The following is a 25,922-nucleotide window of genomic DNA, read 5'->3' as shown; positions in this document are numbered from 1 at the left end:
CTTTGGCACCAATTGGCCGATCATGCCCAGGAGAAAGGCCTCTGGTTTCTTCAGGAAGGTATATTTAAATACCTTTTTCATTTCATTATAGATCATCTCCCAGAATGTCTTAATCCTTGGGCATGTCCACCAAAGGTGAAAGAAAGTACCTTCATACATGATTGTTCTCTTTCTGTTGGTTTATCTTTGGTATCTTTTAGAGCGATCCTAAACTGCAGTAGGGTGCCACTCATACAGGTCAGGGTTCAATATGGGAGGCAGACATTACAGTGGTACCTCGGATTACATACACTTCAGGTTACATACACTTCAGGTTACATACGCTTCAGGTTACAGATTCCACTAACCCAGAAATAATACCTCGGGTTAAGAACTTTGCTTCAGGATGAGAACAGAAATCGTGCTCCGGCGGTGCGGCAGCAGCAGGAGGCCCCATTAGCTAAAGTGGTGCTTCAGGTTAAGAACAGTTTCAGGTTAAGAACGGACCTCCGGAACGAATGAAGTACTTAACCCGAGGTACCACTGTATTTCATTCACATTGCCAGCTCCAGGGTAGAATTGCTGCAGACTTGGACTGTGAACAGTGTTGTTGTTGTTTTCCATGGGGTAAGGTAAAGGTAAAGGGTAAAGGACCCCTGGACGGTTAAGTCCAGTCAAAGGCTCATCTCGTTTTCAGGCTGAGGGAGCCAGCGTTTGTCCACAGACAGCTTTCCGGGTCATGTGGCCAGCAGGACTAAACCGCTTCTGCCACAATGGGACACCGTGACAGAAACCAGAGCTCACTGAAACACCATATACCTTCCCACCACAGCGGTACCTATTTATCTACTTGCGCTGGTGTGCCTTCAAACTGCTAGGTTGGCAGAAGCTGGGACAGAGCAACAGGAGCTTACTCCCTTGTGCGGATTTGAACCGCCAACCTTCTGATCGGCAAGCCCAAGAGGCTCAGTGGTTTAGACCAAAGCGCCACCCGCGTCCCTAAAGCCCTGCCACTCATACCAGTCAGGGTGCAGACATTATTTCATTCACATTGCCAGCTCCAGGCTAGCATTGTTGGACTGTGAACAGTGTTGTTGTTTTCTCATGGGGTACTGAAGGGCACGCAGTACCGGCACCTCTCACTTTTTGGTTGAAAAGTGTGACACTCACTGTAACAAATTCATGGTGAATTCACCCATTTTTCTAGACAAAAACAACACTGACTGTGACCCTCTCTGTTGTATGCCACTCGCTTAAGATCCAGTGTATCCATGATGTCATCTGTTCTGTACCTATCCTGTCATGTAATATCCTATTTCAGGGTAATACGTTGCTTACTACTGGGAGCAGCATGGTCTGCAGGAGCGTTTAATCTGCCACACTTTCTGCAATCATGGGTGGGGGTTTCTGTGGTGGCAAGGCCTCCCCACCTAACCTGCCCATACAGCAAAGATTGGGGGTTAGGATCGCAAAATTAGTTTTGATGACTGCTTTGCATTTTGTTATGAAGTTTTGGCTTCGATGTTAAATATTTGCTATTTTACTGGGGATTTTCTTTTTTTATATTACAATAGTACCTCCGGTTATGTAACCCTCTGCTTACGTAAACTTCAGGATGCGAAACGGCAAACCCGGAAGTATTTGACTGGGTTTCACAGCATGCGCAGAAGCGGTCCTCAGGTTGCGGAAATCTCGGGATCTGACCGGACCTCCGGAACAGATCCCGCCCGCAACTGGAGGTACCATTGTATGGGTTTCTGTGGTGAATTATAAACTGCTTTGAGTTTAAAATTAGCTAGGGTGTATGTATGTGTGTGTGTGTGTGTGTGTGTGTGTACTAAAGAAATACAATTCTGACAGTTTCTTAGAGCATAATTTGTTCTGAGGTGTCAGCAACATACCCCAGAGGTTGCCAACGTTGTGCCATGTTCCTCTCTTTGAATTTAGGCCTGAAAGCAGCCTATTATATCAAATAGAATACTTATTGTGTGTTCTTGGTTGTGGGGTGTGGGTGTGTTGCACCCACCACAGTTTCTCTGGTTTGTAAATGTGCCACAAGAGCAGAATAGCTGGCAACTTCTTATATATCCTATGGGAAACATTCTTTGTAGGAAATGCTTATCTGCTGCTTCTGTGTTAGAGAGCTTGAATCATATTTTAGAATGTTTGCATACTGCAGAGTGCAACTTTAAGGTTGATATGGGGAGGAGGAATCTGCAACAGGAAGCTATATTAACTATACAGGTAAATTCAGCATTATTCCCTAATTCAAGACCAGTGAAGATTTTGTGATTTTTGAAGAGTGGTACATTGGGCTGCATCAGAGTAGTTGTGCTTAGTTGCAGTTGAAGTCAAGGGGGCTTACACAATGGACTAATGGTTCACATTAATTTCTATGAGAACTAGCTGCAACTATAGAATCATAGAATAACAGAATAGTGTTAGTATGGATACAGTCCACTGGCTGGGATCCTAAATTGTTGCTTGGTACATGTAAACAAGGGATGCGGGTGGCGCTGTGGGTTGAACCACAGAGCCTAGGACTTTCCGATCAGAAGGTCGGCGGTTCGAATCCCCGCGACGGGGTGAGCTCCCGTTGCTCCGTCCCAGCTCCTGCCAACCTAGCAGTTCAAAAACACGTCAAAGTGCAAGTAGATAAATAGGTACCTCTCCGGCGGGAAGGTAAACGGCGTTTCTGTGCACTGCTCTGGTTCACCAGAAGCAGCTTAGTCATGCTGGCCACATGACCTGGAAGCTTTACGCTGGCTCCTTCGGCTAATAAAGCGAGATGAGTGCCGCAACCCCAGAGTCGGCCACGACTGGACCTAATGGTCAGGGGTCCGTTTACATTTACCTTTACATGTAAACAAGGATGCAATTTCTGCCAAGTCTCCCTCTATAGCAATTTCCACATCATTTCCAACTAACTTTCAGTAGAAGATTTTTGTGAATACAGGATTATAGAGGAACACAGCAGGTGAGAAACACTTGTTAAATGAACGTGAACTATGTCACAGTTATGGAATAAATGTTAGGATCCATGCCATTGTCTTTTATTTGCAAGCTTCTGAAAGTCACAAGGCAAAGCTTTTGCCAGATTTTGTGGGCTGGTTGTGAATTGATTGCCTTCTTACAGTTTCATCAATGGTTGAAGATGATAATTTCCTTCTTTGAGAGTGTAGTGGTTTTAACTCAAAATAGAGAATTGGTAGAAAGTATAATGTGAAAGGAAGTTGTCTAGTGAAGTTCACAGTATTTGAAGTATTTGCTCAACTACCACTATGCTGGTTTCCACTGAAATTGGAAGGAAGTGAAGAAAAATCACCTTACTCAGAGAGTTCCCATTGCCTTCTGAGACAAGTTGCTCTGACCTTTTTTGGACATGGTTTCATTTCTATAGAAGTAACAATAACAAATGCAACATATTATTTTATCCCAGTACAGCTCATCTTTTGTGCATGATTTAAAAAAGGATAGAACACATCTAGTATTGTTCTTGTTGCAGTGCTGATTGTGATGACATACATAATTGCAACAGACGTACAGTGGTACCTCGGGTTACATACGCTTCAGGTTACAGACTCTGCTAACCCAGAAATAGTGCTTCAGGTTAAGAACTTTGCTTCAGGATGAGAACAGAAATCGTGCCCCGGTGGTGCTACTTAGCTAAAGTAGTGCTTCAGGTTAAGAACAGTTTCAGGTTAAGTACGGACCTCCGGAACAAATTAAGTACTTAACCCGAGGTACCACTGTACAGACCTATGGCTCCATAAAAATGAAATTGCAAAGAACAGGACAAAATGCAAGTTTGATTTTTCAGTTTAGCTTGTTTGTGTGCTGCTTTTTCCACAGACTACAGTGGTACCTCAGGTTACAGACACTTCAGGTTACAGACTCCGCTAACCCAGAAATCATACCTCAGGTTAAGAACTTTGCTTCAGGATGAGTACAGAAATCACACGACGATGGCGCGTCGGCAGCGGGAGGCCCCATTAGCTAAAGTGGTACCTCAGGTTAAGAACAGGTTAAGAACGGACCTCCAGAATGAATTAAGTTCTTAACCCGAGGTACCACTGTACTGTGTCCAAAGCAGCTCACAATGAAGGTTGAATTCATATCAAAATGTATAGTGTGTGTGTGTGTGTGTGTGTGTGTGTATAATCTGTTATGAAGGATATGAAGAAGTCAGATGACAAAATTCAGTACATCCGTACCAGTCAAGGTGTGAGGCAAGTTCTACAAGGTAAATGCAAAAGATGTTACTAGGAAAGCTTGATGGATTCCTTCACCTCAATGCCATTTTCATATATTTCATATGACCAGTATTTTATACAAACTAACATTAGAAAGTTTGGCTAATAGACCAGAGGTTTGCCACCCCAGGGTTAAACCTTTCCAGCTGACTCCTTTATCTCTCCTGTCATAAACTTGCAGCAGAAAAAAAGGAGTGGGGGTGATTGGTAATGATAGCGATCACCCTTGACCAGACTCCCAAGTGTTCTACATGCTCCTACAACAAAAAATCCAATGTGATCTTAAAATATTTACTGTCCAAAAAATAGTTTCTTCAAGCTCCATGCACTTTCAGTAAAAAATAAAATAAAATAGTGCTTGCAAAGTGAGTTTCATTTAGCCACTTTGAACAAAATAAGAATGTTTTGCTTATAAATCTTACTACTAAACAACCCAGATACATATTTCACATTTTACAGTGCATACTCCAAATCTATGTCGATATGGATTAGCACTGTGCTAAAACCTCCTCAGTTTTCCCCAAAAGATTTCTTCCTTTGTGGAAGAAGCTTCTATTTTTCTCCCTTATTCTTAGACTGCTTTAGAACTTCTTCAGGATTTTGGTGGGTGTATGGATAACGTTAATAGTATTTTTGCAAGGTGGTGTGTTTGTGGTTCCCCCTTTCCATTAAATATTTCTCCAGCATTCTGCAACGTCCCTGGGTTTAAATTGAGGTGTGGGAAGCTGGCTGCTGAATACCTGAGATGCGACTACTTTCTGATTTATTTTTTGTGATGGAAGTAATTGCTTTTGAATTATGGTGCTGGAGGAGACTCTTGAGAGTCCCATGGACTGCAAGAAGATCAAACCTCTCCATTCTGAAGGAAATCAGCCCTGAGTGCTCACTGGAAGGAAAGATCCTGAAGCTGAGGCTCCAATACTTTGGCCACCTCATGAGAAGAGAAGGCTCCCTAGAAAAGACCCTGATGTTGGGAAGGATGGAGGGCACAAGGAGAAGGGGATGACAGAGGACGAGATGGTTGGACAGTGTTCTCGAAGCTACCAACATGAGTTTGACCAAGCTGCGGGAGGCAGTTTGAGAGAATCCCTTGCAGATGACCACAGTGCCTGAAGACAAGACCTCAGAGAGGAACACAGAGAGAAGAAATGCCATGGTGCAGCCAGTGGCGTAGCGTGGGGGTGCAGGGGGGGGGGCGGCCGCACCGGGCGCAACATCGGGGGGGGCGCGCTCGCACTCGCAGCTCTCTGCCCCTACCTGGCTCACTCACTCTCTCTCACTGCAGTGCTGGCTGTGCGAATCCGATCCGAGCCGCTGGGTCGCCGCCCACTGTGGAGGGGGTGGGTGCCAGGTGTGCAGTGCGGAGAGAGAGTGAGGGACTATCTGGGGGAGGGACAGTGCAGCGGCTGCCCAGCGCAGCGCTGAGCGCGGGAGAGAACCACACCAGACCAGACCAGGGCCAGGCAGAAGCAAGAAGAAGCTGGTGGCAGCGGCAGGTTAGGGGTTAGGGGGCGCAAATTACTTGCCTTGCCCCGGGTTAGGGGGCGCAAATTACTTGCCTTGCCCCGGGTGCTGACAACCCACGCTACGCCGCAGGGTGCAGCTGAATGCCTTCATCTGCCCCAACTGCAAAAAAACATGTCTGTCCCATATTGGTCTCTACAGCCACATCAGGTGCTGTAACTCTCCAACTGTTTGACTTTACTCCGGATGAAGCACTCTTCCATTGTCTCTCAAGACAGATGGATGCCAACTAATTCTTTGACTTCCTAGTGACTCTATATATCACTGAAGGGAGAGAGGAGAGTGTCTATAGTTTATGTTAAATTCAGTTTTGAAAATGGCAGGTTTTACTTCTTTGTATAATTTATGAACCACACTTCCAAGGCTTTTTCTGAGGTATGTTGCATACTTTGAGACTGATGCATTTTTTTCATAAAGCTTGCTTCTAGATATTAGGATCACAATCCAGTTTATTGTTATGCATAAATTCCGTTAATATCAATTCACCCATGTGACTAAACTTAAGCAAAAGGTTTATGACCATACCCTTCCACTACTTACACATCAAGGGACACTTTAATTTCCAAATATTTATTAGTAATTACTAAATATATAGATATTTTCCTGCTCCCACATGTTTGTACTTAAAGGTAACCATTTTAAATAGACTGCTATACACCGAAGAAAATCCCCTGTGTTGCAAAACAGAACACTCTGAAAATAGACTGTTGACAGAAGGTTTAAAGAACATTATCTTCAGTGTGAAAGAACCTCCCTTGGTCAGTATTTATTTATTTAAAGCATCATATGCCACATACAAAAATGAGCAGATAAACAAAACAGCAGCTGCTTAACACCCAAACTTATTACTAAAAACAACAAAATTTTAAAGTTCATTTAAAAACTAACAAAGACAGGGACCATGCTGGCTTCCATCGGGCAAGAGTTCCAAAGAAATGGGGCCCTCTCTGACAAGACCCTGCCTCAATTGCTGGTGATTCTTAATAGTTCTTCTTTGACAGGGGCCTCAGAGGCCTGAGGATGTTCATATTGTTTTAGGAAATTCTTCAAATAACCTGGCCCTTTCAACTTGAACCTGGTATTGTAAGTGACTATGTTCTGCATAGGGACACGGGTGGTGCTGTGGTCTAAACCACAGAGCCAAGGCTTGCCAATCAGAAGGTCGGCGGTTCAAATCCCCATGACGGGGTGAGCTCCTGTTGCTTGGTCCCTGCTCCTGCCAACCTAGCAGTTCGAAAGCACGTCAAAGTGCAAGTAGATAAATAGGTACCGCTCCGGTGGGAAGGTAAACAGCATTTCCGTGCGCAGCTCTGGTTCGCCAGAAACGGCTTAGTCATGCTGGCCACATGACCCGGAAGCTGTACGCCAGCTCCTTCGGCCAATAAAGCGAGATGAGCACCGCAACCCCAGAGTCAGCCATGACTGGACCTAATGGTCAGGGGTCTCTTTACCTTTACACAGGTCAATAGTCTGTGAAACGACCTGGGGCTCTGTATGAATGCCACACCTACCTATGTCTTCTGTAAGGAACTTAGCCACTGTAACACTTTTTCCCAGCTCCAGCCCAGGAAAATGGTCTAGCAGGATGTCATGGTTGATGGTATCAAGAACCACTGAAGGGTCTAGGGGGGAACTTAACAGCACTGCGCTTCATCAATTCCTGCAACTACTTTGCTAAAGAAACTCTGGGACCAGGACTGGCATGAGTGGGGTCCTTCCTTTGCAAAAAGCTAGCAACTTGTTCCTGATCGTTCACTGAAATTGCTGCTGTTTCCCAATGGCCACTGCTCTGCTCCATTCCTCCTGGCTGCTTCAGTTTGCTAGTTCTCAGGAGATTGGTAAATATCAGGAGAAAGCAAGGGCTGCTGTTGCAAAAGCTCTCCTTCTGATCACACTGTTCCTTTCTGCTGTTTATGTAGCAGAGAATTTGTGTGCAGACTGAAGATCATGTAAACTTATTCATTCCTAAGCAAATTGCTTAGCAACAGGTAGGGCAATACAGGGAAATTAGCCTAAATTTGGCTACCGTTTCTACACACGTTCCAGCTGACTGTTTATCTAAGGTTTTCATGCATGAGCATGAAGGGTTTTCCTTTTCTTTTTCTTCATGTGTTTATGTTTAGAAAATGTGGGTAGGAGGAATGAGGCAGTATTTGGGAGATGCTCAAACTTAAAAAAAAAACAAGCCTGAAGTTGTTGCTACTGTGACAGTAAAATGCAACTGCGGGGCAATTTTGTTTTTAAAGGTTTTCTCTGCAGCCAGGTGGACTAGATTATATCAAACAACAAGCAGTAGTCATTTTCAACATAAAAAAATTCCTTCCTGTAGCACCTTAAAGACCAACTAAGTTAGTTCTTGGTATAAGCTTTCGTGTGCATGCACACTTCTTCAGATACACTGAAACAGAAGTTACCAGATCCTTCTATATATTGAGAAGGTGGGGAGGGGTATTACTTAGAAGGGTGGTGGGAATCGGAGATTGGCAGATAGCTGAGATGAGCCTGTTGACGACTCTTAACGACTGTAATAGGTCTTACAGGCTACCCATCTGTAACTGGAATCATTTTCAACAGAATGTTAGATCAAAGTGTAGATCAAAACTGTCTTCCAAACCCAAATAGATATGTTACTAGAATTCCATGTAACTTATTTTGCAATTCATTGATTGTGTCCTTTGTCGGAACAAGTAGAAACAACATTTCTATATGATGCAGATGTTGCAGTAAACCTATGGCCCATGTTCACATGTTACAACACTGAGCAAACTAAGGTTTGTTATTAGTTACAGGTGAGAGCTTAACCACAAGCCCTGGTCCAGATGACTCAGTAAGCCATCCCTTTGCTTAAGCTTTCATGCAGAAAATGTGTGAGGAGGAACAAAGAAGGTGTGAGCTCATTTCAGGAAGTCAGGGCTGTGAGGAGAACCTGAGCTTACAGGGTTAAACAGCTCAGAGTGTACGCCCTGCCTACTGTTGAGAGGAGGGGGGAAATTCTGCGTCATTTCCGAGAGCCTCAAGCCTTTGTTCTTTTTCTCTACTTTCGCTTTTGAGGAGAGAGGACGTGTTTTCACGATGCTGCTCGCTGTGATAGATAATGGATAGTCTGCTGTAAATAAAACTGCTTTTAGCTGCTAAGATCCTGAGTGGACTTTATTTAAGCACACTGAAGAAGGCACTGGAGTCTTTTGCAGTCTTTCTCTTACCGCTGCTGAAGATCTCTGCTTTGCTCAGGAATGTGGACTTTGGAATGCCGGCCAGAGCTGCGCGATGGGGAAGCGTGCCGGACGCTTATCTGAGCAATAAATCAATCCGCCCGACAAGGACACTTGTGTGGTTTTAGCAAGCCATAGTTTGGCTTACTGTGATGTCCACCCCAGGTCCTTGTAATCTTCAAGAAATTTATGCAGCTCTTCAACAATGGGGAATTAAAAAAACACACATTTTCATATGCTTATCGTAAGAAATAAATATATAGGTTCAATTTTTTTCACATATTACTCTGGATTTTCCATTTATGAAGATAAATACGTATAAAGAAAAAGTTCCTAGCAAACTTACATTTCCAGAATGCAAAAATCTGTCCCTGACTGATTTCATACTTAACTGTACATACAACGAACATAACAAGATTCTTCAATGTTAACACTTGATTGCATTCATACGTTATCTTAGCAGCTCTTGCGGCTTACTTCATTCAGTCTCTTTTGTATCCTGATATTTAAAGTAAACAGTTCATTGCACACAGTAACACAAATTTGTGATGGGCAATATGGCAATAATTTATTAACCTTTTTAGCAAACTACACTGTGAGTTGTATCTGCATGGTACTATGATTAACTTACCTTTCCTGGTTTTCATGGAAATTCTACTGTCAAGGAGGTCTAAAACGTTCACTATAATGGATAAGATTAAAGATAAACTGATCTGTCCAAATGTGTGTTGATTCATTTCCAGAACATTTGGAAATTAGAATCCCACAAAGTGCTGAGCACTTGTAGGTTTATCAGCATGTAAAATCCGAGACAAATTGATTCTTAAAATAGGCTGATAGATTACAGAATCGAGCACCATTTTCAAACTCGATTAGATGCGTTGCTGAAACATGCAGAAAGTCATTTCTCTCTGGGAAGATTTTTATCAAGTTCTTCTCAATAGAGTACAAGTGTTAAATGGGCTTATCACATTGACAACATGTCTGCACTGTATCAAACAAGGCAAACATCATAGAGCGTGCTCCTCAGGAATTGCTGCAGTTCTTATGTGTAGCACAAGGTCGGACACTGTCACACAGCTAAACTGAATGTTGCTCCTCCTCCCCAGGTCATTCTCTCTTTTTTTTAAAAAAAATGAATTTTATTAGTATTTTCCACACAACAACAACAACATGAAGGATATCAAAAATAATAATACACAACACACAAAAATCAACATTCAAAAACTAAAACAACAACAACAACAAAACAACAAAAACAAATCCATATCTTACAAGTTAATATTATACACACTAAAACAACAACAAGACATTGACTTCCACCAATCCCACAGCACCTCCTTTATCTCTCATTGTGTCTTCCTGTTTTCCTGTTTTCTTTATCATCTCTATCCTAACATCTAGATATAAATCCTTCTTTCATATCCTTTCACTTCACAAGGTTATTCCAGACTCAGCCAGATTTCTGCCCTCGAACCTTGACTTTTGAGGTATTCATTTAGGCAATCCCATTCTTTTTTTACTTCACTTTTTGGTTTTTGTCTTATTATGTCTGTCAATTTGGCTAATTCTAAGTATCCTGAGAGCTTACATAGCCACTCTCCCCTAGTGGGTAACTGATTCCCTTTCCAGTACTTTGCCACCAAGATTCTTGCTGCAGACGTTGCGTATAAGAAAAAAAACTTATACGCTGTATAAAAACTGTAACTTGAGGATTAGGATGGCTCATGAACCTGATGGCATTGCACAGTCACAGACCATTGGCATGTCCTGTCCTGTACACCTAATTGTATTTTATACATCTTTAACATCTACATGGAACTGCTGGTGGTGGTTGCCTGGGAATGTGGGGTTGGGTGTCAGTAACATATAGATGGCATACATTCTATCTTTGGGAGGCTATGAAGGTTCTGAATTGTTTCCTGAGCATAGTTATATATTGGATGTGCAAGGCAACACAATGACCAAGTACAACAATGCAATATCAATATAAACTCTTTATATAATCTATACAGAACATTGAACAATATGAGAATCCAAATAAACAGAAATCTTATAAATCTCTGAAAGTCACTAAATGTGCACTCTTGATGGATTCTCTTGAAAACATAGAACCAAAAAAATATAAGTCTTAAAAGTCTCTGAAAGTCTTTGTAGACTATGCAAGTCTCTGAAAGAAGCAGTGGGTCAGATTCTTATCTGATGAAAACAAGCTATAAAACTTTGTTTTATGACGCCCAACTCTGCCGAAGTGGTCCGCAAACAGACGTAGTGAACAGTGATTCTGGATATACCCACTGTTTCATAGAATACTTCTTCAGCACAGCAGAAGGATACAGAAATGCTTCATAAACTGCAAATGAATTATTGAAATGATGACCTGCATATACATGGTAAAAGGTAAAGGTAAAGGGACCCCTGACCATTAGGTTCAGTCGTGACCTACTCTGGGATTGCGGCGCTCATCTCGCTCAATAATGGCCGAGGGAGCCAGCGTACAGCATGACTAAGCCACTTCTGGCAAACCAGAGCAGCGCACGGAAACGCCATTTACCTTCCCGCCGGAGCGGTACCTATTTATCTACTTGCACTTTGCTGTGCTTTTGAACTGCTAGGTTGGCAGGAGCAGGGGCCGAGCAACGGGAGCTCACCCCGTTGCGCGGATTCGAACTGCCGACCTTCTGATCGGCAAGTCCTAGGCTCTGTGGTTTAACCCACAGCGCCACCCGCGTTATTCCAAACTATACGCATGAACTATAATGACAATTCAATATGAAATAAAACCAAAAGTACATACCCCATCTATATGGTGAATGGAATTGTATAACAACAATATCTGGAAGTGTTGATAGTCAGTGGAAACTATATACAGCTGAGGCTGAACAGGATTTTGCTCCTCTTGAAGGATTGGGTTTATAGTATGGGAGTTATTCTTGTCATACATTTGCCCCCGGATTGGATATACAGTTTGCGGCAATGCCAAGGACTGACTTTGCACAGCTTCAGCTAATGTGTCAGCTGCACCTTTTCCTGGGGAAAAGCAGATCTGTCCCAGTTACACATTTTTTGCCACATCCAGCTTGGTTTACTGCATGTTTGCCATGGGGCTGCCCTTGAAATGTGTTTGAAAACTTAATCTCCTTCAAAATGCACCGGCTTAAATGAATTGCACTGGTTTCTGAATTGTTTCAGGGCACAATTTAGGGTGCTGATGATTACTCATGAAGTCCTAAATGGTTTGACACCAGACTATTTCAAAGGCTGTCTTCTCCCACATGAATCTATTGGTTTTCAAGCATTATTTCCGTTCTATTTCTCCTTTATCATCACTTCCAAACACATTTTGGGCAATATCTAGCTTTATTCATACTCAGAAGAGACCCACTGAAATCAATGGACTTACTCTAAGTGTGACTTAGTTGAGCTCTAGGTGTACTCGTAGTGTTATGTACTGAAGTTCTCACCCTGGGCCAGCAGGGGGCTACTGTAGATAGTTATGCAAATGAAGGATTGAAAGTGACGTTCAGTGTTTGGATAGTTTTAGAAAGTTGTTACAGTAACGTGGTACTGGAGCTCTATATAAGCAGGCTGACTGAGCCCTTCAGTTCAGTTCTGTTCTAGCCTGTGAATAAACAAGAGCTGTTTGAAGAATCGCTGTGTCGTCTGATATGTTCACCCACAACTTAACACGCAGTCCTTATTTTGCAGCTGTGGCTTGAATTCAGCACTTAAAAAAATATCAAGCTGTTCGGGGAAGGGGGGGGAAGGGTGTGTGCTTAAGAGTTCTCTCTCAATTATTATTAACATTTTGCAATTGCAGCTAAAAGGTTTTCCGCACCTGCTGGTGTGTTGGCCAAGGGAAAGGTGGGTGTCGGTTGCCCAAAACAGTTTCAGAGGCTTAGTAGGCCTAATTGGTTTCATGGGCCAAAGGTTCTCACCACTATTTTCACTGACCTGATTGTTTTTAGTATATAATAGTTCCAGCCTACCAACCACAGTTAAATTGTCCAAGTTAAGAAGAACTTACATAAATGTGAACTGTTGATTTGAAAGGGGTTTTGTAGAGTAGGAATAGTAGTAGTAGTAGCAGCAGCTGCAGATATTCGTAATTGTAGAACTACTACTTAGGAGTTCCATATGTTGCATTTTAAAGCTTATTGGTTTTGATATTGTAGCCTACCCTTCCAAGTAGTCTTTGATGTAGAATTGGAACCATTCTGTTTAGCTAAATAGATTCTGTAGGGGAAAAAAAGTCTGGATACTGCATTGATAGATCAGCAAGTCTCCCTCTCCCCTCCCCTCCTCACCTTTGATAATACATAAAATATGGATTGGTTACTCTACAAATATTGATCTGCATTGCTTATACAGCACTTAATTAGTTTTGCTGAAGACTATAGTACTGCATTTATAGCAATAATCTTTTAAAGAAGATGATGTATACCCAAATAATGAAGCAAGAGTTGCCAAACGGGATATCTAAGGACAATTAATTATCATTGGAAAATAAGACTCTGTAAATAATGCTGTTGAAGTTCTTTTAACTGTTCTTTTCTGGAAGTGGTTTAATTATGTTTTATTACTTCTTGTATGTTTTGTTTTTGAGTTCTTTTTGTTTTTACATATCCTTTCCCATCTATTAAGAGGCTCTTAAGGCAGAGAATAAGTAAATAAATATTAATTGAAAGCAGTATTTATTAAAGTTGCCAACATTTTTAAAAAACAAATCAAACTGAGGGCGGCAGAGAAGTTAGTAGACGAGGTCTTCAGGGACATTATAGCCGCATCCTGTTCCCAGGATTATAGCTGCGCTGTTTCTTGGAGAGTAAGATTCTTTAGGAAGGAGAGCAAGACTTTGAGAAAGAGGTAAATGCGGGACTTGACATCTTTCCGCAGGGGCCTGCAAGACAAGCTGTTCCTCCTGGCTTTGGTTTGGACTCATTCTGACCCTTATGTTTCTCTCCACTTATGGTTTTGATCTATGGGCTACCTTTAAAATGAGGCTGCATTTTAAATTGCATTTTAACCTGTATTTTAAATTGGTGGGGGTTTTTTTCCCTATTACGTTTTTACTGTAATTTTACTGGTATTAGCTGCCCTGGGCCTGGCTCTGGCTGGCGAGGGCGGGGTATAATTAAAATGTAATTATTATTATTATTATTATTATTATTATTATTATCCCCTATCTCATAGGTATGTACACACAAACAAAATTTGAACAAAATCTGAGATGTGAGACCACGGTCGAGTATTAAAATCAGGTGATTTTGTGTGGAATGACCCACCTATTATTTACAATGGCGCACAAAAGGCAGAGTGTGTCTGCCGAATTTTGGCATCGCACAGGGAACTGCTGAAATTTGAGACCCCAATTGGCATTTGAATACCAGTTGTTGGAAACTGCAGGTTTTTGAGAGTGCTGTTGTATCCAAATCCTGTTTTGTGGTATTGCCATAGGCATGTGGTTGGCTTGGGCTATGTGGTTGGCTTGGGCTAGATATATTCTTACCTGAAATCTTTGGGGAAAGAATAAAATGGAAGTTTGCAAGAATGCAGTGTTGAAATTGAAAATAAATGTGCATTTATTCTATTTTTTTAATGCTTATATAACCCCATTTTGCCTGACAACAGGCCCCAAGGTGGCTGACAATAAATGAACATTAATATGTAATGAAGACAAGCTTTTGTTTTCTTATATTTTGTGGCTTTATAAGTTCTTTTTGTGTGTGTGTGTGAGCTGTGATGGTAAACAAAAGGTCACTAAATGAAAAAAGGTTCCCTATGCTTGATTAGTTTAAGGCAATCCTGCTACCCCAAAGGCTGCCACAATATGGTGTGAATGGAGTCAACAGTTTGGTTTCATTCTTATTTCTTTCATTGCATTCTATCAAGGTTGCTATGGAAAACAAAGAAAGTTATCTCTGCATGGTATGCCTTTATTTCCCTCAAAATAAGGAAAGGACAATCCCCTTCGAGCTTTTTAATGAAAGAAAATGTCCTGGTTTGGAAGCCAAGGGAATTTCTGTCAAAAGACGGTTAAGGAATTATAAATAAGGCTTTAATAAAATTCAGAAAAAGATGAATGCTTTGGCATGAAATCAAAACTTTAGTATTGAGCCCACCGTGCTGAAGTCCTGCAAAAAAGACGGCACTAATTTTAGATGCTTCCTTTCTCACCAGGTACACAATATAGGTTTCTTCTACCTTCCACTCAAATCTCATTTTCTTCCTCACTATAGATACGACAGCTTCTTTGCTGACTCTATGGTATGTTGTGATGGACTGCTGGCCCATTTGTAAGTTACTTCACCTCACTTAATTCAGCTTGCATAGTGCTCCATTTTGCCTTTATGTTATACGTCATCTTAAGGAATGAATGTATTTACACGGGGAAATTTAACTGCAGACAGGGAAGCTGTTGAAGAGGGAGAATGTGTGCAAACAAAACAGGATTTACCACAGGTGAACACCACAGCGCATCTTCCTGATTACGAGAGCAATTTTGATTGCTTTGTATGTGTTTGACAACTGAGCAGAACGCAGTGACTTCTCGTTTTAATCTTACATCCCATTACCTGAACGGTGTGTTTATTTTATTGACACACACATTTTGCAACTCTGCATTTGCTTGAGCCATTGATATTTGTACTAATCCATATTAATGAAATTATATGCTGCAAACTGTAACTTAATTATGGTGAAAGGAGGAGTAATGCTTTGCAAAATTATCCTAATGCATTCGCCTGGGTCTCAGATATTACTTGCAGCGTCTGTAAATTAGCTGTCGTTGTGTTAGTAGTGGTTAGCATTTAAACAACAACAGCACTGTTGTAACCAGCAGCATATATTTGGAGCAAAATGTGCTCTGGAGCTAGGAATAGTTATTGACTAGTAAATGTTGGAAATAATTGTAAACAGAGAAAAAATATTGGTTTCCCCTTATCCCCGTTCTCCTCCCTCCCCCCCCCTTTTTTTGTAAAAAACGGAGTTATTTATTCATTTAAAATCTTGTAAATAATTATTTAAACAGTTGGAATTTTGTGGGTGCTGTCTAATGCTACAATATTTCCCTTATATACCCCCCAAAAATGTATAAGTAGATGTTTAAACTAGGCTAAACTGTGATGTTTCAGGTATGGACTGCAGCTGTACTGAAGTCTTGTACTTTAGAATTCATTCTGCAACCCTGTCTGTGATGTTAAAATCAGAATAAGCCAGGAGTCCCTAGTGTGGGAGTTAATGGATAATATGTACACAGCAGTTGCATTTAAGCCAACTCTACGGTCAGTCCCATTGAACTCTTATCATCAGTTGATCATGGATTAATCTATGCTAGAGGAAGAGTCTGTGATTATTTTTGCCTACTACTGAAGGACTTAAATCCTGTGAACCATGAATTACATTTTGCCCATGGGGCCTTCTTCCATCGCTTCCCAGGAAATCTCCTTTTTTCAAGGAGCCATTGCTGAGTGTTGGCAAACACTCCAGAACCACAGTTTACTTGCCTAGGGGGTAGGGAGAATAGAGCAGTGTGTGTGTGTGAGTGAGTGAGAGAGAGAGAGGGAAAGGGAGAGGGAGAGGGAGAGGGAGAGGGAGAGGGAGAGAGGAAGGAAGGAAGGAAGGAAGGAAGGAAGGAAGGAAGGGGAGAGGGAGAGGGAGAGGGAGAGGGAGAGGGAGAGAGACAGAGACACACAGAGAGAGTTGGTTAGTGGAAATCAAGTCCCCCTAGTACAAGTGGAAGTGCCTAGCATAATGACTGCACTGGATCACTGGATCAAAGCAACTGGATCAAAGCGCTGGATCCACCAATTGCCACAGATGCATTTTTGCATGTGTATACAAGAATCCTATGCATGTGAGTTGTTCTTCAATTAGTGTGTCTTTTGCACATGTGAAAAATCCCATCAGTTGCAATAACTGAAACATGTGTACCTTAGCAGATGAGGTTTTTTAAAAAACAAAAACGACAACTATCATGAGGTCTTCGACTAGAGTTGGGGCATGAAACGGATGAACAAACAATGCTTGCCACACAGAGATAATGTCTGTCCTATTAAAAACTGTGCTCCTCTACCTCTGGTGCCCTCTGCGATGGGCCAAACTACAACCATGCTTGGTTCCATGAGTGAAAAAATAGGACCAGTTAAAGCAATTGCCTAAAAGACTGTGGGGCACTGGTCTGTCAGCAGACTTAAGCAAGGCTGCTCAAAGTACTGTGGTGGGAACAATAGGAAAATTATATGCTGTACACAGAATGGGCACTTGCTGCAGCTATCAGTTCCAGATCTACTCTGTTGTTGGGATGGGTCTGTATTCCTCTTCTCTCGTCCCAGTAGAGTTAGCAGAGTGGCTGCCATTATGTTTCAGGACACTTGATGCAACAAGTATTTGGAGAGCAACGTAGACAACAGTTTTCCGTGGCAGAATGGAGCATTCAGAACCACTCCACTTCAGCTTAGGCTAATGGAGTGCTCTGCTTCTTTGGAAACGTTCGGTAACTGTGTAAGATTGTTTCCCATGGACCTCTCATTGCCATGCTGTTGCAGATAACACTCAGGCAAGCAGCTCTCCCACAAATAGCATTTAACTTATTAACTTAACTGTCAACTTTCATTCAACATGCCACCACCATGGGTACTCTTTTTATGGCACTTCTCTCCCTGACATATTAGAGCACTTCTCATTATGAACTACTGTGTTCATGTTAATGTATTCAATTTCTGCTTAATGACTATCAAATATAATTTAATTAAGGGAATGCTAATTCATACATAATAGAATAAATATAAATCTGTACAGGCAGCCTTGGCTGATGACTCTGTGTACCGTGAGAAATTTATTTATGCATATTGTAAGCTCCATATAGATGGCCTGGTCGGTGGGTGGGTAGCAATTTTAGTTCTTTAGATGCCTTAGATGTCTATAAATTGAAATAATTTGTCTTTGTATCAAGTCCTTTAAGGACTAGAAGTAGTTTACATTTTGGATGTGTGTTCCTATGGTGCTTTGTTTCACTACCGTAGCACCTCGGCTTATGTTACCCTCGAGTAACGCAAACTTCGGGTTGCAAAAGCGGCAAACCCGGAAGTGTTTCACTGCGCATGCATGCGCAGAAGTGGTCCCCCCAGTTGCGGAAACCTCAGGATCCGATCAGAGCTCTGGAATGGATCCCGTCCGCAACCAGAGGTATACCACTGTATTTTAGCATCTACGAATTGCAAGAATTGTGCCAGTTAAAATACAGTTGCAGATGGGGGAACTTCCTAATGATAAACTCCACTAACATCAAAAACTTGCTGTATAGATCCGTGTGAATTTATTGGGAATCTCTGTTTGCAACAGTTGGACATACCAGGAAACGTTGCTGTTAGTTTTGTTCTCTTGACATTTTTATCCATTTGTTTTAAAGGCATTTCGCTAAACTGGAATACAAGTTGTAATCAAGGCTGCAGGCTGAGCAATTGAAACCCACTGTTAGAATATTCTGTTCCACCTTAAGGGACAGGCATGAGACTGTTGTGGGTCACATGTCTGTTTACACTCCAGCACAGCTTGCTGAGAACTTCCGTTTGTGTATAGCTTTTGCTTATCCTGTCTTGCTTTGGACATGAAGGAGAGAAGACACCTTTTCCTTTTGTCCTTATGTGTGCTGAATAAACTGCTTGTAAATATGCTCAACACAGCCTCTCCATTCCACTTCCGTTGCACAGTGTTTTACTCCGCTGAGTATGCGTGCCCAGTTTCTGAAGGCTTCTGAAGCTAGGGTCACGGTTTCTTGCTGATCCAAGGACCAGCTGGCCCCGGTGGGCTGGGGACAACTGGGGGCCTGCCAATTGCCCCTGATTCCTTGGCTGCATCACAATACCCACAACCTGCTGCACTGGGGTGGGTTTGGGTGAAGAGAAGGTGTCTCTCTCCAGAACTGCTCCAGGCTGTGTCATTGGAAAACACCACCAGTTTGAGTGCTGCCGGACACCTCCCCTGACTGTGGTTAGAAACTACCACCAGCAGCACCCCCATTTGAGGTAGTCAGCAGAAATTCCATAAACAGGGCATTTGGGGGGGCACGGAGGAGGTCAGCCTGTGGGTTGTTCAGTGAAAGGTTATTTCCCCTGCCCCCCCTTTCCTAGCTGAAGCGAGAGGTGGGGTTCTGAAAGCAGGAGTGGCCATACTACCCTATCACGCCCTGTCAATGTCAGCAAGGGGTTTTGACAGAAGCTGGAGTGAACACATGGGATAATAAATGATTTTATGGGGAAAGACGATACAGTGGATTGACTGACTGTTCCTTCGCAGGAGCAGGAAGGAGAAATGGTTCGGAAGCAGGAAGAAGTGAAATCAAGGGGGCATACAAAAAGGTTAGATGAAGAAAACAGGAGGCAACTCAAGTAAAATGGGGGGGGGACAAGAAAGCATGGAAGAGAGGTGTGGGAGGAAGGTCAACAGAGAGAGGACAGAACGGAAGAGGAATCTGAAATCAGAACAGGTTGTTATATTATTCTATAACACACCCCAAAGGCCATTGAATAAGCATACTACCTGCATTTCTGGGTTTTAAATTTGACCTTATGTGCATAAAATATTTTCAATATTGAGTTTAATACAACAAACATTAAGATTTGTTAATACAAGGTTATTGACTCGATGTTATAGTTTAATACTTCAAAATCTCTGCATTATCAAAAAAGCAGGTAGGGAGATAAAATGATAAACTGAACAACAATTTGAATAAGCAAAATTTATGTAGGAGAGGTTTTGCATAGCTCCTAATAAAATGTTAATATTTTGTTTATATATACACAAACTGTAGCACATTGTTTTTTCCAGCTTAAAGCAAATGTCAAAGAAAACTTGAGTAAGATTTTTTTTAAAAAAAATATGGATTGTATCTTTGCATTGCAGTGCAATTAGATTTAAATGTGTACATGAAATGTCACGATGACCTTTCATATTCCCTTCTCTCCTTTAGAAAAAAAATACTACTTATTATCTAATCCAGGGATTTTCTCTTTCTTTCTTTCTTTCTTTCTTTCTTTCTTTCTTTTTTGACTTGTGCTCAGACACTCAAGCATTATCTCCCAGTGAGAGGATACAACCCTGTACTGCCAACTTGCCCATTCTACCAAGATCACCAAAGAACTTTTGCCAGGAATGCAATTTCAGTCTGGATGATATGAGAATAACAGGAGGGGGGACATTCATAAAACTAGGATCAAACACATCCAAGGTCTAAAAAGGTGCATTGTAAGTCGTGGTTTATTTTCTTGGGGTTATCAACCAAAGACAGCAGCAGTAATAACTACAACAAATAGGGTTGTGCCTTTGGGCTTGTAGTGTACATCTCGTACATAATCCATTTTGAGATGTAGATGTATCAGGGAAATAATGTCACGTGGTGTGAAAGGTGGAAATGATTCACCCATTGCCCTTATAATTTCTTTACTGTTGCCGTTGCCTTATCCTATATGCTATCATCTGTGTGAATAGCTATGAATACATATTCCGTACTCCTGTTCTGAGACAGAAAAGGGCACCCTAATCTAGAAAGCAAAGTACAGTCTGAATTTTAGAAGCAGGTTGTCCACCTTGCAATCTGGTTTTTCTGCTAATTTGTTTATAAAGCTAAGGATGCAGTTCCACCTAGGAAATGTGCTTCTTCACCTGCCTCCCCCCACAAACAACAACAGCAACACTGCTCAGAATTTAAACTTCACCATGCCTTTTTCAAAGGCTACCTCTGGAACCTGACTACAGCTTCTCTTTCATTACGAGAATGAGATTTGAAGAAACAGTCCTTTCTCTGCCTTGGAACAGTTTCTTGCAACTCTGTTTCCCTGTGCGCCTGGTTTGCTTCTGTCTTTGCACAGAAGGGCTACAAGAAGAAAAGTATGACAGTTGGATAGGTTATATCCCTCCATTCCATGGAGGAAACACAAAACATTGACAAGACGCGAACCTAGATCTCAGGAGACCAGTAGCTTGGTGCCAGAGATGACTTGAATTCCTCATTTGTCAAACAGAGCATCTTCAGACAATAATATATACTGCACACATTCCCATCTTGAATAATCCAGGACTGTTTTGCCTTCTGTCTAGAATCAAGCAATGCTACCCAGAATTGTCAGGATAGCAACAGGAATTTTGTGCTTTTTACAATGGCAGGCGTAGATAGGTGTTGTTTTATATTTGAAAATATTTGCTCAGACTTGGCAAAATGTGTCCAGGCGGTTAGTTCTGCTGGTGCTATAGCTGTTCTTTGTGAGAAAATTTGTCTGGATCAGACAAATGAATCAGAGAAATTAGCATTCTGTTCTCATAGTGGCGAGCCAGATAACTGTGAGAAATCTGCAAGCAGAACCCAAGAATGGAATAAATAATTGAAACTGAATCTCACATCCCCCATTTCTACAGATACAAAACTGTGTCTCTGTGATGAAGGTCTCTTAAGACATTGTTGATCAATTATGATTGTCCTCAGTGCTATTTTTCTAGAAAAAGAGGTGCTGGAACTCACCATAAACGCCTCCCTTATTCTCTTATAATGGCAGTGGTGCCCACTTGAGAGGTGCAAGAGCTGAAAAAAAAGCCCTGATTGTCACTGACTCCTTCAAATTGTGTTCTCTATTTGAAGACTCCCTGTTTAAAAATCTGCTTTGCCGGCTAAATTGATTCTGATTACATGCACCTTCTATATAGTGCTCAATTCAAATATCTAATTTAAAAGATTGGCTTCTGAAGATAATTCTTTCTTGGATAGGTAAGAATGTGTTTTTATCACTACTGCTTGTTGAAATGTGTTTTTTGTAATTATGCACTTTAAATATAACGTTTTGGTAAAAAAAGAAAAGAAAGAAATCTTGATGAGTTCCATGCGGCAATATGCATCTGATTATTGGCAGCACGCATAACAGTTATGGAATGAAATACATAGAAATAGGAAGCGACATTTTATGGAATATGATGAGCTAGGATCTTAACATCTCCACTTCCTTGTTATATCTTAGCACCCTTGCCAACCCACTGAAAATGAAATGGATCAAAGTGCAGGGGAAAAGAGAGCCTCTGCATTAAATCTATGAAAATGCAATCAGCCAAGGCCTGCAGAGTTGGTAGAAGTAGCCAACAAAAAGTAATACTGCAGCTCTGACCGGTTTTAATTAAAAAGCCTCAAAAATGAATATTGGGACTGATTAACTTTAATCGCTTGTCCCAGAACAAGCGCTAATTAAAGTTATCAAAGGAAAATTTATGGACGTGGCCAATGAAGTCTTTGCAAGAACCCAAGTGTAGTCCTGAATCATCCTGATTGCCAAGGCATAAGGAGACACCACAAATTATAAGAGCCGTAATTTCTCAAAAATGTCTACAAAATATTGCTATCCTGGGTGTACCCTTCTATCAAACCAACTTCATCAGCTTTGGAGGTTGTACATATTTCCTTCAAATAAGTCAGCATTTTCTCTTGCTTCTTAGGTTGCCTCCAATAATAAGGTAGTATATGCTGGGATTGAGCCTAAACTTTGAAATGTCACTTTTGAGGATCCTTTCCCTTTGGGACTGAAACTGCCTTGGTTGCACTGGTCGATGATCTCCGGTGGGCTAGGGACAAAGGTGAGAGCCGTTTCCTAGTTCTGCTGGATCTCTCAGCGGCATTTGATACCATCGACCATAACATCCTTCTGGACCATCTAGAGGGGCTGGGAGCTGGGGGCACTGTTATACAGTGGTTCTGCTCCTTCCTCCTGGGCCGTGTCCAGAAAGTGATGTTGGGGGATGAGTGTTCAGACCCCTGGGCTCTCACTTGTGGGGTGTCTCATGTTTCTGTCCTCTCCCACATGCTTTTCAACATCTACATGCAGCCACTGCAGAGATCATCAGGGGGTTTGGGCTGGGTGTTCATCAGCATGCAGATGATACCCAGCTCTACCTCTCTTTCAAATCAGAACCAGTGAAGGCGGTGAAGGTCCTGTGTGAGTGTCTGGAGGTGATTGGAGGATGGATGGCAGCTAACAGATTGAGGCTGAATCCTCACAAGACAGGAGGGACAGGAGGTGGGCGGGTGTGGAGGACTCCCTGGTCCTGAAGAGGGTAACTGTGCCCCTGAAGGAGCAGGTGCGCAGCCTGGGAGTCATTTTGGACTCACAGCTGTCCATGGAGGCACAGGTCAGTTCTGTGTCCAGGGCAGCTGTTTACCAACGCCATCTGGTACACAGGCTGAGACCCTACCTGCCCACAGACTGTCTCGCCAGAGTGTTGCATGCTCTGGTTTTCTCCTGCTTGGACAACTGCAATGCGCTCTATGTGGAGTATAAATAATAAATTGTTGTTGTTGTTGTTATTGGCAGGAAAGGATCATGGCTGTCATTTGAATGGGGAATTGCATAAGCCCTCATTCACCTGCTGTTAGTCACTTAAGAGGTTGAGGAGCCAGAGCGCAAGACAGTTGGAGGCTGCAATTCTAGACACAGCTACCAGGGAGTAAGGTGATATGAACTCAGTAGTATCTACTTCTGAGTACACCTGCATAGGATTATGCTATGTGCCTGGTGATGTTGGTTGTGATAATTTATAAGAACATAAGAGCCCGACTGAATAATCCAAGGTCCAGCACCCTGTTTTTGCAGTGAACCACCAAATGCCCATGGGAAACCTACAAGCTTCCAACTGGTGGTTGTTATTTAAAAGATCCATATAAAATAAACACAAAACATGCAGTAGATGCTGCTCATTGTAATGTGTACCATTCACTTATGAAAATAATTTTCCTGTCTTTATTTTTACATTGTTTCTGTTTCCTTACACATTCATGGTACTTCTGCATAAAGAATGAGGTGTCTGCAGATAAGAAATATGTTAATATCATGACAGCATTGTCCAGTATTTTATCTGGATCTACGATAACATAATTATAAATCTTATATATGCAAAGTTAACACATTTTTAATAACAGTATTGTAGGGTTTCAACTAATCAGCTCGCAACTCAATAATATCATTCAAGTGCTTCTTGAGAATACATACACTTTTCTTTGTAATTACTCGATAAGAAAAAATAATTATTGTGATACTTGAATTAAAAGCAAACATCTTCAAGTGCAGAAACTATTTAAATAATAGCGGCTAGAAACTTGAGAGATAGAAGGTGGCTGTGTGTAGCATATTGAATCCTTTGTACGAATTGGATTGAAGGGGTTTTTGTATGAATGTTTGTTACCTTTATATTCACTCCCTTATAAACTACAAGCAACTCCCCAATTATACGTGTTCAGTCTGGCCATGACCATGTATACTTGCATAGCGCTGAACCCGGAAGTGACCTGGGAACATAAAGGACGTCACCAGAATGGAGCAGGGGTGGGGCAGAAAGGGGTGTTTGCAGGCTTTTTCAATTAACACACCATTTCACAGAAGCAACTGATGACCCAGAACACAACCCCCATGCAAATCAGGGGTTGCATATGCCTCATCCATATACAGTCATACCTCGGAAGTCGAACGGAATCCTTTCCGGAAGTCCATTCAACTTCCAAAACGTTCGGAAACCAAGACACGGCTTCCAATTGGCTGCAGGAAGCTCCTGCAGCCAATCAGAAGCCACAGAAGCCCTGTAGGATGTCCAGCTTCCAAAAGAACATTTGAAAACTGGAACACTCACTCCGAACGTTCATAAACTGGAACGTTTGACTCCCAAGGGATTTGGGAGCCGAGGGACAACATGTATGTGTGAATTTTCACGTATATCACTGATATTTGGATTAGGTTACCACCAGAAATGTGCAGCCAGTTAAGACCTTTTGATGCACAACAGAGCCCCTCCTTTTTAGATTTAACTGAATTAGAAAAGACTGAGCTTAACTTTACAGAGGTGATATATAAAATTTGTTGCCACCTGTGTGGAGACCTCCAAAAAGTGCTTCATCGTGTCTGTCACTGCACATGACTGTTATAATGTTATCCCTCTTGTCTCATAAACACATGCTGCAGTACACTGGCTAGCAAACAAGGTGTTGAATTCTCCATAATTCTTTTTTAGTCTGTTAAACAAAGTGGGGAGGAGAAAAAAAAGATGTAGAAGCCATGAAGACTGCAGTTTAGTCACAATCTTAAAATAAAGGTACGAGGAGACTGTGGGTTTAATTGGATTAGGCTCTAGATGCTGTGCTGGTTTCAAGATGGCATCTAGGACTCCTGGGACAAAAAGCAAATCCCTCTTCCTTAATTAAGACTGTAACTAAATTCATACTTGGTGACTTTAACGTTGTCTGCTGATTTTTGCATATCCACTGCGCTCTCTTTTTCTTTTCATTGTTTGCTCAACACTAAACATGATGAAAAGTTCTGGAGATTATGAAAACTTGCTTACTGTTTTGTGACAAGGTAGTATCCAGCTGTGGATTTTGGATTTAATTTTTTTCCCAGTTGACTGTACACATTTGTTTGCTGTTTTGTCACATGCTAACTTGTCTCTGTGAAAGAACTGCACGGCATGTTTGTGAACAGATGCATGGAACAAAAGACTTTAACAGTGGGTTGTATCCAGACTGTTAGTTGTGTTTAATCCCCTGTTTAAATCAGTGGAGCTTAAGTTGTGACTTGCTTATCCAATTTTCAGTGGGAGCTAAGTGCAATGTATTTAGTTGCCAGTTATGTCCACCCCTGTATGTATGTATTTAGTTGCCAGTTATGTCCACCCCTGTATGTATGGGGACATACAGGGAAGCATTTTACACTGGTTCCCATGTAGTACTGTAGTAGTTACAGCAGTCCTTAGATGATCATATAACTGGGTTTCCATCAAGTAAACAAAGCCGGACACCACATATATTGTATGTAATTTCATTCTTTCGTTGCAGTTTTCTGTGCTTGCTTATTCTTTACTGCTGCAAAAAAACACACACCTGGATTTAATGTTCAAAACAGTAGCAGTCCAGCAGTGATAAAATGATTGACAACCA

The 25,922-nt window shown here is 41.7% G+C and overlaps 1 protein-coding gene across 11 annotated transcripts in view; it reads left to right on the top strand.

The window, feature by feature from the left end:
* TAFA5 (TAFA chemokine like family member 5) overlaps positions 1 to 25,922 on the top strand; it is a 353,621-nt gene that overhangs the window by 200,045 nt on the left and 127,654 nt on the right. For 7 of the 11 annotated variants that reach the window (XR_013991163.1, XR_013991164.1, XR_013991165.1 and 4 more), the window contains exon 3: positions 15,208 to 15,264. The exons of the other annotated variants lie outside the window; for them this stretch is intronic. Coding sequence is in view for 3 of the 7 variants with exons in the window: in XM_081023877.1 (XP_080880003.1) it covers positions 15,208 to 15,264 (57 nt within the window). In the remaining 4 variants the exon portion in view is untranslated. The remainder of the gene's footprint in view (positions 1 to 15,207; positions 15,265 to 25,922) is intronic. 11 annotated transcript variants of the gene reach the window in all.

Source organism: Podarcis pityusensis (genome assembly GCF_964106645.2).
Source record: "Podarcis pityusensis genome assembly, chromosome: 10".
NCBI classification, from domain to species: Eukaryota; Metazoa; Chordata; class Lepidosauria; order Squamata; family Lacertidae; genus Podarcis; species Podarcis pityusensis.
The sequence above is the reverse complement of the archived record's forward strand: the minus strand, read 5'-3'. Positions and strand labels throughout refer to the sequence as shown.